Raw genomic sequence first — 16,298 nt, 5'->3', positions numbered from 1 at the left:
TAATTAGATTGACTGGTTATTTAAATCCCCTGTGTCCCCGAGGTATATTCCTCAAATCCTATCTCTCACCAATAATGTCTGTTGCTGCTTCAAAGAGGCAAAGAGATACATAAAGAGGCAGTCATCACTCAAGACCATTGCCTGGTTGGTGACAGCTGTCAGCCCATGACATTTATTTAGACAACAGTAGGTTTGGACAGAACATATAAAGTTCTCTTTCTCAGCTGTGAAATATGATGGATGTGCCATACTGATGACCCCTTACACAAGGCCACATGTTAATATTCAGGACCTCCCTTTTGTTGGACCCGAACAATGGCTGTCATTAAGAAAGCTTGGCTTGCCAATATGCCCTCTGTTAGGATGCTGGACCACTCCTGATTGGTCACCAGGAAGTGTCATGTGCCTTTGATGAAAATGACATGGAAGATGTATGGTCAAAGTGCTGTGCTCAGCACCACTGCTGTGCAGAGGAGAAAACCACCATGACCCAAATAGCCCCACACTCAAACAATGTCGCACCAACCAAAGACAACATATTGGGAAGAAAAATGCTTGTAAACTGCATGTGTTGGAAGATGTATTGGCCAGACGGCCATAGGGCAATCTTTGAACTATTGAAATCTTTAGAAATATTGTTTGGTTCTGAAACAATGCTTACAAACCTAATTAATCAAGCATAGATGGTTTATATTCAGGCCTTCCACGGTGTGTTGCTTTAATGCAAGAATAGGGTCAGTTGAGTTCTTTTTTGCCATTTCATGGAGGCATGCGAGATCTCAGCATGTGGATTCATGTTCATACAAGTTGAAGCTCTAAATTTCAAAATAATATCTACACAGGTCTCTGGTGATGCCATCAACAAAGGCTGAGGTTGGAGGTAGCCTGAATTCCTCTTTTAATTGATTCTGGCTCCTTGTGATGGCTTCCCTCTCATCTTCCCCCCTTGCTTTTATTCATCAGAATCATTTATTCATGAAACCAACTAAGAACCATCTCAGATGAATTCTGTGGCTTCAGTGGAGGACACCTCATGCTTTTCTTATAGAGTAAATGCCCTGAAGAGTTGTTTTTTTTCTGGACCATTAAATGCTGTGGTTTTAAATGTTTATAAATCTCTCCGTTTTCCAGTATAGTTTGTTTTGTGTTTTACAAGACTGGTTGTGACACTGTGATACTACACATGTTCAAGTGTGCAAAATGAGAGCTGTGTAAACCAGTTCACAGAAGGCTGAGTATTGTTTGGAGCGGGAACAGGCAGGTAGCACCAGCCCTTTATACATCAAGCCAGTTGGGGCTGAAGTAAGTCAATCACTTAAAATGAAGGAAACATTCAAGAACATCTTTGCATGCGAAATACTGCTTGACCAGACTGGAATTGTGTGAGCTCAATCCTTTCGAGGCAGAATGTCAACGCTTTGGCTTTCCTAACTGTTCCCCCACTTTGTTCTGCTGGGATCTGTCACTATGCTCCAGCTAGCTCTCCACAGAGCAGGAGAGGGGAGAGATCAGAAGTCAGCCCGTAAGTATACGTGTAGACGATGCTGGTGCAAGATTTAGTAGGAGGAAGGATGACTGTCTGTTCTTCATTAGGAAAATACAAAGTTAAAACCACAGTGCAAATACCATCTAGTATTCACCAAAATGGCAATAAATAAATAAATAAATAAATATTGACTATAAGCTACTGCAAGTGTTGACAGAATATGGAACAGCAGGAAGTTGAGTAAACTCCTGGTAGGAATGTAAGTTGATAAACCATTTTGGATGAAGTAGATGCTCTGTAAGAAGGTCAGGGGTAAGCTTGCCCATTTGCAACTTGACTATCTTACTCTGCGAGGTATAGAGAACCCATAGAAGCATTTTTATAGTGCTCTGGCTTATAATATTGTTAAAACATTTATCAAAGTAAAACTAGACTCCATTTCTATGCTCATAACACTCATAAGAAAATGAGTGAACAAATTGTGGGTTTCCATGTAACAGAATACAGTGAGTCTGGCAGTATTTATTTTTGTAAGTTGTGATAGATGAAATCGCCTTTTTAGTGTATGTGTGTGTATGTGTGTGTGTATGTGTGTGTATGTGTGTGTCCCCACAGTGGTGAACTCACCCAAGAGGGGACGTGAGGAGGCCAGAGACTGACATTGGGGTGTTTTCCTTGATTATGTCTCCACTCTATGTTTTCAGGCACTGAACCTGGAGCTCACTGTTTCTGCTAGACTGTCCCTGCTGGCCAGTGAGCCCCCTGCATTCACATGTCTCTCCCCTCAGTGCTTGACTTGTAGGCACACCAAACCTGCTGTTTTATATGGGCGCTAGGGGTATAAATTCAGGTCCTCATGCGTGCATAGCATCTTTGTTAGTGTTTTATTGCTGTGAACAGACTCCATGATCAAGGAAACTCTTACAAAGGACAACATTTAATTGGAGCTGGCCTACAGGTTCAGAGGCTCAGTCCATTATCATCAAGGAGGGAATAGGACAACATGTAGGCAGGAATGGCCCAGGAGGAGCTGAGAGTTCTATATATTGATTGGAAGGCAGACAGGAGAAGACTGGCAAAGCACTCCCCCACAGTGACACACTTTCTCCAATGAGGCCAAACCTATTCCAACAAGAACAAACCTAATAGTATCACTCTCTGTGAGCCAAGCATTCAAACACATGCATCTATCGGGGCCAAACCAATACACCTAGCAAGCACTTTATTTGGTAATTAATTTCTGCATCATATACTTTTGATATGTAAAATGATAGCATAATTTCTCAACATGGAAACATATGTTTGTAATTAAAATTTTTTTTAAAAAACGTATAGTTTTAAAATTAACCTCATTTGGAAGCTCACAGACTTTTGGGGTTGGGTAGGGAATATTTTAGGGATCATCTTAATTCTTGTAACAGTGAAAAGTCTTGTGTCTTACTCGGAAAAATAATGAATGCTGTAATCAAATGCTCAGGCTATTGAGCCAATGTGCTTTTTGTTGATGTTTTGGTTATGAAACAAGGTCTCACCAGGTAGCCCTTGGACGGTCTGGACTTCCTCTGTAGACCAGGCTGACTTCAAATTCACAGAGACCTGCCTGCCTCTGTCTCCTGCGGACTGGAATTAAGGACATGTTGCCACCATTGTCCAGCCTAGGCTATTGTTCTTTAAATTGAATTTTGTCATGAAACATGTTTGTAAGTTTAGAAATGAAACAGTTTATATGGATCTGCACTGAGCTGAGAGCTTTCTGTGGCTTAACAAGTCTCATGGTATTGTGGGAATAAATAGTGTCAAAAGAGTGTGCCCTGGGTGTGAGGACCCTGATGTTTTCTTCAGGTTGGAGAGGGTGACTTCATGAGTCTATAGGAGAGCCTTGTGGTCCAATGATATTAAAAGAAGGTACAGCTTTCCCCCCTCAAAGGCAAGCATTGCTACCTCTGTGTACAGTAGTGTGCCTGAGTCATGACAAATGGCTGCCTTGTTTGTGGTTACTTCATTCTTTGTTCACTCACATTCATGGCTGACATCAGGGTCTGTCCCATGAACCTCAACATGGTCCTCAAATTCTTCATGTAAAAATTGGTGTCACAACATTTTGATAGATCTGATGACTGAGACAAACCTTGTTTGCCTTCCTTGCTTGAGAACAGGCTCCATGGTTACTAGAGCTGGTGTGGTGGTTGTGATAAACTGAGGGATGTGGACCTGTCTCTAAGAGATGAAATGGTCATCCTCAGGCAACACCCAGAGAGAGGAAGTGGGGTCTGATGAAGTGAACATGGAGAGTGGTAACCTTCACACTGACGCGTGCCCATCAGAGACGAGCAGCTCATTTCCTTGTCTTTTCTTTCTACAGTTAGTTCCTGAGTGCCTAGTAAATGCCAGGTGTATGAAGCAGAGTTGGTACATGCCTTCACCAAACTTTGATCCTTGTGAGGGGAATTAAGCTTAGGAGCAGCCATGTATATTACTAATTGAATAAAGGTAAATCGGAGAAAGGAGTCAGGAGACATGGCAAAGGAAGCCATTTTGCATTGAAGTTGGCACTATGTTTTGTTTCAGAAGATAACTGTCATATCAACTAACAGGAGGAAAAAGAGGTGACTGTATTCAGCCTTTCTCCAAGTTGTGCCTCTCTCTGTGAGATCTGCGTTGATGATCTATACCCTTTCTTCTTCCCTCTAAATCATTTCCTTTAACATTTCTAGCAGGAGAGTGCCACTGAGAAAGAATCCCACCAAGTGGTTTGTGACCATTGCTGTTCTCAGAAATTCTGAATTTATCCTTTAACGTTAATAAATATTTTTTTCTGGATATGAAATTATGTGTTTATTTTTGTCTTTCAACACTTTGAATGTTTTATTTTGCCTTCTTAATTATGTGACTTCTGATTTCTGTTGTGAATTTGATAGACTTTTAATTAACAATTGAGAATACTCTATATATTATATGTAAATGATGCTTTGAAATATGTATAATTATGGACCAAGTCAATCATACTAATGACCTTACATATTATTTTATATTTTCATGATGTGAACACAAATCTATTTTTGTAGTGACTTTCGAAACAGATTGTTAATTGTTATTAAATAGTCTCACTACAGCATATCATATGTCTCTTTCTGTGATTCTTTTCCTGGCTCTCCTTTAAGCATTTTTCTCTTCCTTGGCTTCTTTCAAGATTTTCTCTTTATGGCCAGGGAACTGGCTCAGTGTGTGAAGTGCTTTTCTGTGCGAGCATGAAGACCTGTGTTTGATACTCAGAATCTATACAAAAATTCTGGGTGCAGCGGCATTTCCTTGTAATTCCAGCAGTGGGAAGGCATGCATTTAGATCAGATCCCTGAGAATCTTGCCAGCCAGTTTAGTCAATTTCCCAAGTTTCCTAAGGCAGTGAGAGATCTTGTCAAAAACCCAAACAAAACCAACAAACCAACCAACCAACCAACCAACCAACCAACCCCCCCAAAACAAAACAAAACAAAACAAAACAAAACAAAACAAGGTAAATGGTACCTTAGGAATAATACCTGAAGTTGAAACCTGGTCTATACACACAAACACATACACATGTGCATATTCACATGCACTTGCATGAATAGGCATGCACACATGTGCATACACATGTTTACACATTTTTTAACTCTTCGTGTTTGACTTTCTGTAGTTTGAGAATGATGGCCTTAGGTGTGCCATTTCAGCTCATGCTTTTCATTAATCTTGTTTGGCATTCTTTCAGATGCTGTGATCTGTTGTCTGTTATTTCTGTCACCTACTGTGCTACCTCGAAACTCCTCCCTGACCCCCTGGGCTCACTTTATCTCTGCCTTTGGGGCTGCTTTCAGTGGTCAGAATGGTATCTTATTCTCTTCAGAGTGAGCAAACCCCTTTCAGACTCCTGGTCTTTTGAGATGAAATGCCATCTAGGAACCTTTCTCTCAACTCTTTGGGTCTTCCTTGATACTATTTTCTATTTAAAACTGTTTAGTGGTGCTGCTTTTCTTATTCATAATATACAGTAATTATAATCTTTATGAGGATAAGAACTACATTTATACTATTCTCTTACACCAAGTATAAGTTAAGACATTCAGTAGGTTTTTAACAATAATTTTTTGAATGAATGTTTGATAGGAGGAAACAAAAACATATAGGTTTATCCTCTATTCACACCTAAAGGATACATATATAATGAGCTTGAGAGAATTAATTGCCTAGGTGTTTTAGGTCATTGCTTCTGGCAGTCTTTCATAACATAAGCACATGACTCTTTATACTAACAAGATTTAATCACAGTGGGGCTTCACAGTACAGATACCTGGGTCCCACCCACTGGGTTTGCCAATAGTGGGATACGAACCATATTTTTTAAAAGCATGTCCAATATGTTGTTGCCTAATATATATTGTCTAGTACGCAGCCAATGTTTAAAGAGACTGAATTAGATTTTGGTGTGTAATCTACCAAGAAGTGCTGGATTTTGAGCCACTGGCTCTGGAATCAAGCTTAAATTTTGTTACTAGCTAAGAAAGAAAATTAAGAAAAAATATTGAAAGCCATTGAAGATTGCAGAAGAATTTTGAGAAGTTGTCTCTCTTTTCAAGACCAAGATAACCAGTAGTTCTATTAGCCCAGGTGATGTGGCCATGTTATCACTGATGATACTAGAAACAGATTCAAGAATCTGTGAAATTAAAAATCTAGTTTGATAGACTTTAGTTCATTTTCGCGTAAATCAACTGATACTTTTTGTCTTCAATTATTTCTTATATTGGCCTGTATAAATATTCATCATTGGAGTAGTATGTAATCTACGGCAGATGATTAAAAATATTGACTAAATTAATAACCAGAATGACTATCTATTTTAATGTCATACTGCTTTTATTACCTAATATGTTACAAAATGCAAAGTTAATTGCTTTTCTGAGAAGCAGTGGAATATTTGATACAGTGGTGTAAAAATTTAGATCTCCAAAATATTTACAGCATTGGAGGTTGAAGGTGCTTAGTCTCAGATAACATTTAAATTATCTTTATCCATAACTTCTTAGATGTGAATGGAAATTCAGTGTATTTGAAGTGGTTCAGAACTTCCATCCTATCTACAATATTTGAACAACAGAATAAGGATGGATCGATACCATTAGTTATAGTGGTATTCATTTTCCTTGTGGACCAAGAGACCCAAAGCTGAAGCTACAAGTTTGAAAGATGTATGCAGATTTTTTTCAACCTACTTTAATAAATGTTCAACCTCCCCTCTAGCCCACCACCAACCAGAGGTATTGGAAGAGAAAAGTTTTTAGGACATAGGGGAAGTAGTCTTGCTTGGTGGGGTGTCCAGTCTTCATTGTCAGGATATCAGCAGTCCAGTCCAGTAGCAAACACCAAATATGAATCAGCAGCTGCAGTCCAGTCCTCTTGGAAATCACCATCTACAAACCAGCAAGGATACTCCAATCCTGAAGAAGCTTGCAAGACCAACCAGCCCAAGGCCTCGCAAGTGGCAAGGAACATCAGGAAACCCAGGAACAGTCCTTTGGCGAATTTCTCTCCATGGCATCACTACAAGCAGAGCTCAGCAATGCAATGCAAGGCAAACCAATACACATTGTTAGTGAAGAACAGCAAAGTGAGCAAAACAAACCAATGCTTGAGCTCCTACTGCTTGTGGAGTCATATTTATATTCCTTCTGAACATCATGCATCCTTTCATGTGTCTGCTATAATAAAACATCCCTTTACTTGTGTCTGCTTCAGGAAAACATTCTTTTATGTGCCTGCTTTAGCAAAGCATCCTTTCACCTGTGTGCCCAAGCAAAACATAATTTGACATAGCTGAGTTTCCAAAGAAACCAGAAGTTTCCACTTCGGAAAGATTCTAAATGTTTCTCTGCATTTTAGGAAGCTTAAAAATTTTTGTTTACCATGTCAAACTGTGGAGTTTAAGATGAAATAACAAAACAATGAAAATGAAAATCAGACATTCAAGTTTATGATCTAAGACTATCTGTGAACTGAGACTACAAATGCAGTTTTATAGATCCAAGATGAAAATATCCCGTTCTAAGGTAAAGATATTATAGGAGGAAGTAAATGATTGTGACACTTTTAGGTCTGACTGTGTGACAAAGACTAACTGGTGGCTTGTGCTTTTTTCAGAGAGCATTTGTGCCATGTGTATTCCCTACTACATAATTAGAAGACTAAAAAAAAACAACATTTAAAACTCAGAAGATTTTACATTCTTAAAAATTCTTCTCTCTAAAATGTTTTAAGTCTGTATTTCTTCTTGACAGTAAAAGGATTGGAAGGTCTCTGATCCCTTCACATGGGGCAGATAGCCTAAGAATAAGTCCACTTGAATGGGATTACAGATTACTTTCTATGATTATCTCTCAGTGTACATAGTTGTAGTTTTGGCAGAATATGGCAGTTAGCATGGCCAGTATCCTCGTGGTCACTTGTGATTCAACAGTTTATGTCTGGTACTCCGGCCTAGCTCCTCTCCATGGTAGAACTCAAGTCATCCGGCCAGAGCTTCCCTTTCCACAGAGACTTGGGATTCTTCTCTTTTCTATCTCCCAAATCCAAACACTTTGGTTTTAGGTGAAATAGTTGTTGGAAATTACTTTAAGATAATGTGTGCAAATTTAATCTATAATGTATGTAATTGTTTTGGGAGATATTGTGGCAAATTACCACAAACTGGGCAGGTTAATACAAGAGACTTTATTTTCTCTCTTTGGAGAGCAAGACTCAAAAAGTGTTGTATGAGGGAAAATTTATTTCAATGCTTGTTTTGCTTTGGATAGAAATTCTTGGCATTCCTTTATTAGTTGGAGCATCTTTTCATCTCTCCCATCCATGGTGTTCCTCTCTATCTGTGTCTGTATCGCTCTTCTCTTAAGGACACCTGTCATATTGAACTGAAGATCACCCCAGTGACCTCAACTTTATTTTCATCTGAAAAAAAACCCTATTTTCAAATAAGGGCAGATTCACAGTTACTCAAGTTCAGGGTTTGAATAAATCTTCTAAAGGACACAATTGACTGCATAAATAAGTAGGCCATTTGGTAATACTATCTCTCACAGGTTCAATAGCTTTCTGCAAGATCCCCTTCAGTTCTCAAAACTACACTGTTTAGCACCCAATTTAAGGAGATTCTTAAGTCCTAGAAATTTCTCTTTCTCTGCACTACCTACCTCCACATTGAAAATTTCATTTCATGTCACTGTTATATGAAAAGATTTGATTAAATATATCTGTAGTAGGAGTACTAAACTATTTTAACTCTCTGAATTTTAATTTTGTCTAATTAAAGATTCATAGAGGTTTGGTCATTTGTATTGTTGATTTTTGTTTATTTTCTTCAAATTTTGTTGTTCATGTTGTGTGCTTTATATCTTTATATTTTAGTTATTCTTTCATATAATATCAATTTTGTGATGTAATAATGTTGATATTTAATATTTGTTTTCTACATGCCAACTATACTTCATTATGCACACTATATAACCTCATTCTTTATAATAGTCTCAAAATGTAGGTGCAATTCTCCATATTTTAGAAATGAGAATCTGAGGTTATGTAAAATTAAAGAGAAATTTCTGGACTCCTGAGCTATGAATTACAGAAAGCTCTGATTCATGTCTAGTTCTAAGGTGTGGCACTTTCACTGACTTTCACTAGTATACTAAGAAGAGAATAACAGATCTTAAAAATAAGCCAGCATTTATGTTTTTGTTTACATAAAACATGTAGAGGAGCTGATCCAGAGTACCAGAATCACAAGAAGCTTGAATTTGGTAATTAGGTACAAACACATAAGCTTTGTCCATGTTCATACTCAATTCTTCCTATTTATAATCCTAAAATCACACACACACACACACACATACATACTTGCATACATGCACACAAATATACCCCACTGCACATATAGACACATACATGCATGTACACACACTCACACACTCACACACAGAGACATACACACAGACATAAACATGAATACAATTATACATTCCACACATATTCACAAAAATATAGGTACAATCACACACATACTTTCATACATGCAATGACACACACATATACAAACATGCACATACAGTATACACACACTCATTGACACACACACAAACACACACACACATATAGACACACAGAGACACCACACACATACTCAGACACAGGCACATAAATTTACACACACCACACATGCATATACACACTATACATAAACACATATACACAGTCACACATATACATGCACACTCACATGCATATGCACAACCCTATACTGTCCATCTGGTTGCAAACTCCAGAGACTTATTACTCTTTTTCTCCATCTATAACTTGCCCACTACTTCTGGCTAAGATGTCAGAATTGTTTCTTAGCTATTTCTTTAAGCCATCTTCTCCCTAGCTTCTTCTCCAAGGCACCATTGCCTGTGACAAGGAAAGTTGGCATTGCCCTAGCTGAATCCATGTCTATCTTTGACTGTTGGAGACTTGGCCTGGAACTTGCCAAGCAGCCTAGGATGACTGGCCACTAAGCCCCAGAGACCCACTTACCTCTGATTCCATGACAGTGGAATTACCAATGTGCCATGTATGTATGCATGCATGCATGTATGTATGTATGCATGCATTTATCTATCTTTGGCTCCTAATCCCTGTCTCCATCTTTACAGGGCTTCACCTGTCTATGTCTCCATGAAGCACATGCTCTCTCTCGTGTGTCTCAGCTTTCTAATACTGAGAAACAAAATGAAGCCCCATTCAGCATGGCTTCATCTTTAATTATATTTTTAAAAACTTCCTACCAAGACCACATGTGTTGATACTGAAGGTACAAGGTATAAATATTGCAAATCAGAGTTTCAATACAGTGTGTGTGTGTGTGTGTGTGTGTGTGTGTGTATGTGTGTGTGTGTGTGTGTGACTTATAGGCTTTGAGCCAGTGTTCTGACTACAAAATGGAGATAATAATACTTTCAGCTAGCTATGGCTCTTTCAAGGACTAAGTGGTAACTATATTCAGGGCTCTTATGGGATTTGCTACATAGCCCAGACTTACAGTCTTCACAGCCCTTTGTTTTTCTCCACATTCTTCCCAGGTTTTTTCTTCCCACACCCCAGTTCCTTTTATGGTCATCTATGCTTGCTCAGGTTTGAAACACATCTCTCTGTAGCTGGATCCATCCTCTCTTCCATTAATCTAGAAGTTGATTTTTGAAGTGATGCTTTCAAACTAATGTATTTCCCTTTTACAGGATCTATAGGGACTCATAGTCCAATGACAGGTAAAAGACTACTTTGTGTTCACCAGTACACAATCCCCAAGTCTCCTGCGAGCACCATTTCCCTCGATGAAGAAATTGGTGAAGAAGCCTGTCCTTCCCTGTCACCATCCAGTGAAATGGAGGAAGATGATCTGCTCTTTACCATCAATGAAGGGCAGAAGCCATCTAGACGACTATCCAAGCAGACCTGGGTCAGCCCATTTCTGGAAATGCAAGCTGCCAGTAAGCTTCTTAAAAGATCACAGTCAGTGAATACCATTTCTCTGGAAGCTTCAGGTAGACATATCCCACTTCAGAACCATCCCTTGGTCAACTCCAAGGGAGATTCTGGTAGGTATCACATTGTGGTTTCTAACTTTTCTTCTCTCAGCTTGTCACTTTCTGGGTTTTAACGTCAATAAAAACTGATTATTGAATCAGTGGTAAGCCATACTATTCTAGAAGTGTTCTGAAGGCTGTATCGGCTTGACTTAGACTACTCGTTGATGAGCATAACATTCAAGTATTGATAATTAAGGTGTTATACTTGGACAGTGGCAGTGACATCACTCTAACCTCATATATGTTAAGCTGCTGTCACGCGCTACACTCTATGCTGAGCCTTTTAGGTCCATTTGCATAGCATTTAGACAGCTAGCCTCCCCGCTTTATAAATAAAGGAGCTGTGAATTAATAGGATAGGGTAATATGTGTGAAAATTGGCTGTTTCAATGTCAGCTGCAATTGATGTGGGAGAAATGATTAAAAGTAAGGGAACAGAGAGTGGGGAGACAGTTCAGTGGCTAAGGTGTTTGAAAGACCTGAGTTTAGATCTCTAGAATCCATGTAAGCTGGGCACATAAGCACGTGTCTATAATCCCAGAGCTTCAACCGTGAGAACGGGAGGTGGGGGAAACACGAGAATCCTTGGAATTTTGTTGTCAAGCCATCTGAGCCTACAAAGCCATCAGAGCATACACAGTGGTGAAGGACAACAGAAAGTACAGAGGCTGTCTCAAACCAGGTGAAAGGTAAGGGCTTAAACCTGAAGTTGTCCTCTGACCTCCACACACATGCTAGTGCATGCACGAGTCTCTGTTTGCACACTCACACGTGTGTTTACCCATGCACACGTATGGTAGGCACACATGCCTACAAGCATACACGTGTACATGCACATGCAAAGGTTTTTAAAAACTAAACGACTAGATATAAAGAATTGGAACATAAGGAAGGGGTTTAGAACTGAAGATCTTGGGTCAAGTCTCAGCTCTCTCTCATGTTAATTCTGTAGCCACAGTTCAGTTCCATGAATGTTCCTTGAGCTTGATCTCTTCATCCATAAATCAAGGATAAGAAGCACTATGAAGAGTGCTGTGAAGGCTCGATGCCCCAGTGTAAGGGAATGCCAGGGTGGTGAAGTGGGAGTGGGTGGGTGGGTGGGGGAACAACTCATAGAAGCAGGGGCAGGGGGGGATGGGATAGAGGATTTTCGGAGGGGAAAGTGGGAAAGGGGGTAACATTTGAAATGTAAATAAATCAAATATCCAATAAAAAAATAAGTAAAAAGAAGTGCATTTATAACTAGAGGGTTCATTTTAAAAAGTTCCTTAAACGCAGTAGAGACTATGTGATGTTGGTGGTGTTTATGATTCTAATGTTCAAACTGGAGAGGAAGTGTGAGGAAAGCTGTGGAACCACTATGTAGAAGGGAGGATTGGGTTGATGTTACACAGCTTTCTTGCGATGGAGGGTTTCTAACATTTTGGGGTGTGGGGTGGGTCTGAAGGAGAGAGATTTCACTCCAGTTAAGACAGGCTCTGTAAGATGGTCGGCCGATAGTGAGTCTGATTCTTTAATGTCTGGGATGCTGGACCCAAAGATGGGATGCAGATTATGTGAACTGGTTAACACTTTTTAAAAAATGTATGTGTGTGTGTGTGTGTGTGTGTGTGTGTGTATGTATGTATGTATGTATGTGTGTGTGTATGTATGTATGTACAGGTGTGTGTGTGCCTGCACACGTGTGTGTATGTGCATGTGTTCACACATGCATGTGTGCATGTACATGTGTGTGAAGGCCAGAGGACAGCCTCATATCTCATCCTAAGGAGTCTGCCTCCTTTTGAGACAGCATTCACTGACCTGGATCTCACTCATTAGGTTAGAATGGCTGACAAGAGAATACCAGGCATCCTCCAATCTCCCCCTCCCTAGCTCTGGGACTGCAAACGCCTGTACCCACCCCAGGTGTTTTTATATGAGCTCTGGGGAATCTAATGCTTGTGAGGCAAGCATATTATCAACTGAGCCATCTCCCCAACCTGGTTAGCTTCTTTTGAGTCTTGCTCTGTGTAAGGCAATGTACCTGTGTAAACATATACCTTCATACAATCCCTCTACTGAGATAATGTTATTCTCATAATTTAGAAATAGAATTGGTGGTCTGTTGGGGTTCTGTTACTGTAGGGTTGACATCATGATTCAAGTTTCTCACTGTGAGCCCAGATCTTGAACATCCTTAAGCCCTTTCGATGCTCCCAACACTTAACCCTTTGTCATGGTCTTTCCTCAAATATTTAACTAGTTTAATTTTCCATGGACAAGTCTTTAGTGGAATATGACACACTTGGTTTTCCCTAATCTTTGTTTCTTTGTTTTTCTCTTTGGAATAATCAACAAATTAAGACTTCTAAACTTACTTATTCATGAGTTGGTGTCCTTCACCTCACTTCCCTCCCACAAACAGAATATCAGCTGTCTATGCACAGAAATGCTGCTCGCTCTATTTCCTGTATCCCCAATGTCTTGGATGTTGTTGGGTGCCTTACCTGATTTGATTCTCCTATGCTAGCCTATGAATAAATGAATGAACAAATTTAGTTTCATCAGCCATCAAGTGACATCAATAGTAAAAGCTCCACTTTCCCAGTGAGCACAAAGAAGCACAGGCAAGCTCATGGTCCAGGACTGGACTCTGACACCTGGATTGTGAGAGACTACACTCTCAGACTACACCTGCTGCTTGCCAAATGCATCATCATGGTTACTGGAGTGTTCCGAAGGAAAGAATGTCTGGTTTTTCAGCTTAGAAGATAGGACAGTATACTCTGCCTATGTCATGTCCTATTATGCTACGCTCCAGAATTTCAGGAGAACTTTTATGCACTAAATATGGTAAGGAATTAAATGGCTCATGTGTGAGGGATGAAAGTCCACACTAATAGGCGTTGTTAGGTTTTTGCACAGCATTAGACATTTGGAAATGACATTCCGTTTTTATGTTCAGGAATAATTCTTGCTTCGGATCAGTCAGATTCACTAAACTCTTCGTCTACTTTTCAGGTTTATTAAGTACACAGCGGAAAACACTCAGTGCCTCTTAGGTACAAAGCAATGTGGTGTACATGGAATTTAATTCCTTAGAGACACAATAGCTATTCAATATGCTGTGTTAGGATGATACTATTACGCATTCCAATTTTATACATTTTTGAAAATAATTCTGCCTTCATTTCAAATATTCTAGCAATTTTCTTGTTATTGAAAAGCCTATAGAGACTTGCAGAGAATGATTTAAGCATGTATATTATCTTAATTTATTACTAAAGGAATAGAATTCTAATGTGTGTGGTTAATGTATAGAATTTCTCAAATAAAAAATCGTAGTACTATATGCATAAAATGCAGATAGAATATATAACAATGTAGGTATGATTGAGCAAAGAAAAAAATTAAACCTGATATCAATGTCACTGGGAGAGTGTTTTGATGGATAGACTCAGCTTCAGGGTAATCTTTTTTTCACTTTTCATCTGGTTTTACAACTTCTAATAAAATTAACCAAGTAACTTTTGGATTTGTTTTCAGATCGTTAGTTGTCAGTCTGAGCGGGCCATTGATCTTTCCTAGCATACCTAACATGATTCAATAACTTTTCTCTTTACAAACTTCCGAAAATCAGAAGATGGCAGTCCCACTTTCGTCGTTCTCTTGGAAGATTTGAACAGGTCCCTCTGAAACACCGATCTTACACTCCGGATCTTGTTTCAGGGGCCAGCAAAGGGAAATTCAGCATTTGGATTATGTCACAGGGTAGCCAGGGATTCTCTTTTCTCTCTCTCCATCCCAGCTGCTGCCCTGTGATCCCTGTCCAAAGGCTGGAGTTCCACTGTCGCTCTGCTTTTTCTTCCAGGTCCTGCGATGAGACCTTTTACCGCCATTGGCCTCTGCAGAAGTGTCAGTCAGAACTACTCTTCCCAGCCGATCATTAAGACTTCTGAAACTGTGCAGCAGGATAAAGCTACAGCCTTGGGATCCCCAACACAAACAGATTCCCTAACCGTGTGCGGAAGTGCATTAGGAAGAGGCACGGTTGCCATAACACCAGAGACAACCCTCAAGCATCCTCATCTCCCCACTGAACGGAGGCCAAAGGCTGTTATCTCTTTCCCCGCCCGTGTGGTCAAAGAACCCCTGCCTCTGCTCGTGGGCTCTTCTACCCGTTTATTTTCCAAGAAGTTAATGAAGGCTTGCTCTTCAGTGGCCCCGCGCCCACCCCGGGATTCCCATAAGACTTGTTCACAGAGTCTTTCGAAGCCCATGGTGAATACTCACACAAACTGCTGAGAAGGAATTGTTCTGCGAGCTCTGCCCATCTTCCAATCAATGCCTGCCCAGAACAACAGAAAGGGCCTCAGATGTATTGGTTTCCACAGAACCATTGTTATGCTTTGTGAAGCATTTTTGAACCTAATAAATAATGTCAAAAGTCTCTATCGCCGCCAAAAAAATGTTCTTTTTGAAGCATTTGTAATAGTATTTTTGTTCTGCAGTGTCTCCCACTGTTACAAAGAATTTGCGCTGCACAATGCACCGCGTGCCACTTTGCAGCGTGGCCTGCTGGGATCGGAAGGTCGGGGCTTTTGTTTTGCTCTTACAGGTAGATGGGTTTTACTTGCCAGCCTAGGCTTAGGGCTAAGGATATTTTCTAACGGCTTTCTGGATTTCTACATAGACCTTTGGAAAGCCTAATTGAATGCCTGTAATATAATAGTTAACACGAAATTTGATTGCTTCTGATGTGCCTAGGGAAATTCTTTAGGCTATATGAAGGGTTTTGTGTCAGAAACCTGAAGCCGGATCCTAGCTGGTGGCTTTGAAACACTTGGAAGTAAGTTTAATGTTTTTGTTTGTTTGTTTGTTTTAAAGGAGAAGATTCCAAAGTTTTTAATTTGTAATAGGGAAGTCTGGCTTCTTTAAAGAACTGACTATCAAACTGGCCATTCTAAACAACACATTTAAAACATTTTGGGTTTTAACAGACTCACATGGCTGATTTGAATCACAGTATAGTGTCTGTTAGCTTTATCAGTGATTTTTTATGGGCTGACATTTGTTAGTTTTAATATTCATGGAGAAACAGGAAGCAATGGGATCAACATGCAGCCTGTCTGCTACAGTCTTCCAGTTTCCCCACAGGCTTGGATGTGGGAAGTTTGATGCAT

The 16,298-nt window shown here is 39.7% G+C and overlaps 1 protein-coding gene across 1 annotated transcript in view; it reads left to right on the top strand.

Annotated features, from left to right (window-relative positions):
* C9H12orf42 (chromosome 9 C12orf42 homolog) overlaps nt 1-15,577 on the top strand; it is a 141,179-nt gene extending 125,602 nt beyond the window's left edge. The window contains exons 5-6 of the mRNA XM_021205845.1: nt 10,783-11,142; nt 14,987-15,577. Of these exons, the coding sequence (XP_021061504.1) occupies nt 10,783-11,142; nt 14,987-15,420 (794 nt within the window). The 3' untranslated portion in view covers nt 15,421-15,577. The remainder of the gene's footprint in view (nt 1-10,782; nt 11,143-14,986) is intronic.
* Nucleotides 15,578-16,298: the final 721 nt, after the last annotated feature.

The sequence above is a fragment of the Mus pahari genome, chromosome 9, assembly GCF_900095145.1.
Source record: "Mus pahari chromosome 9, PAHARI_EIJ_v1.1, whole genome shotgun sequence".
Classification (NCBI taxonomy): Eukaryota; Metazoa; Chordata; class Mammalia; order Rodentia; family Muridae; genus Mus; species Mus pahari.
This window is presented reverse-complemented; position numbering and strand designations above follow the sequence as displayed.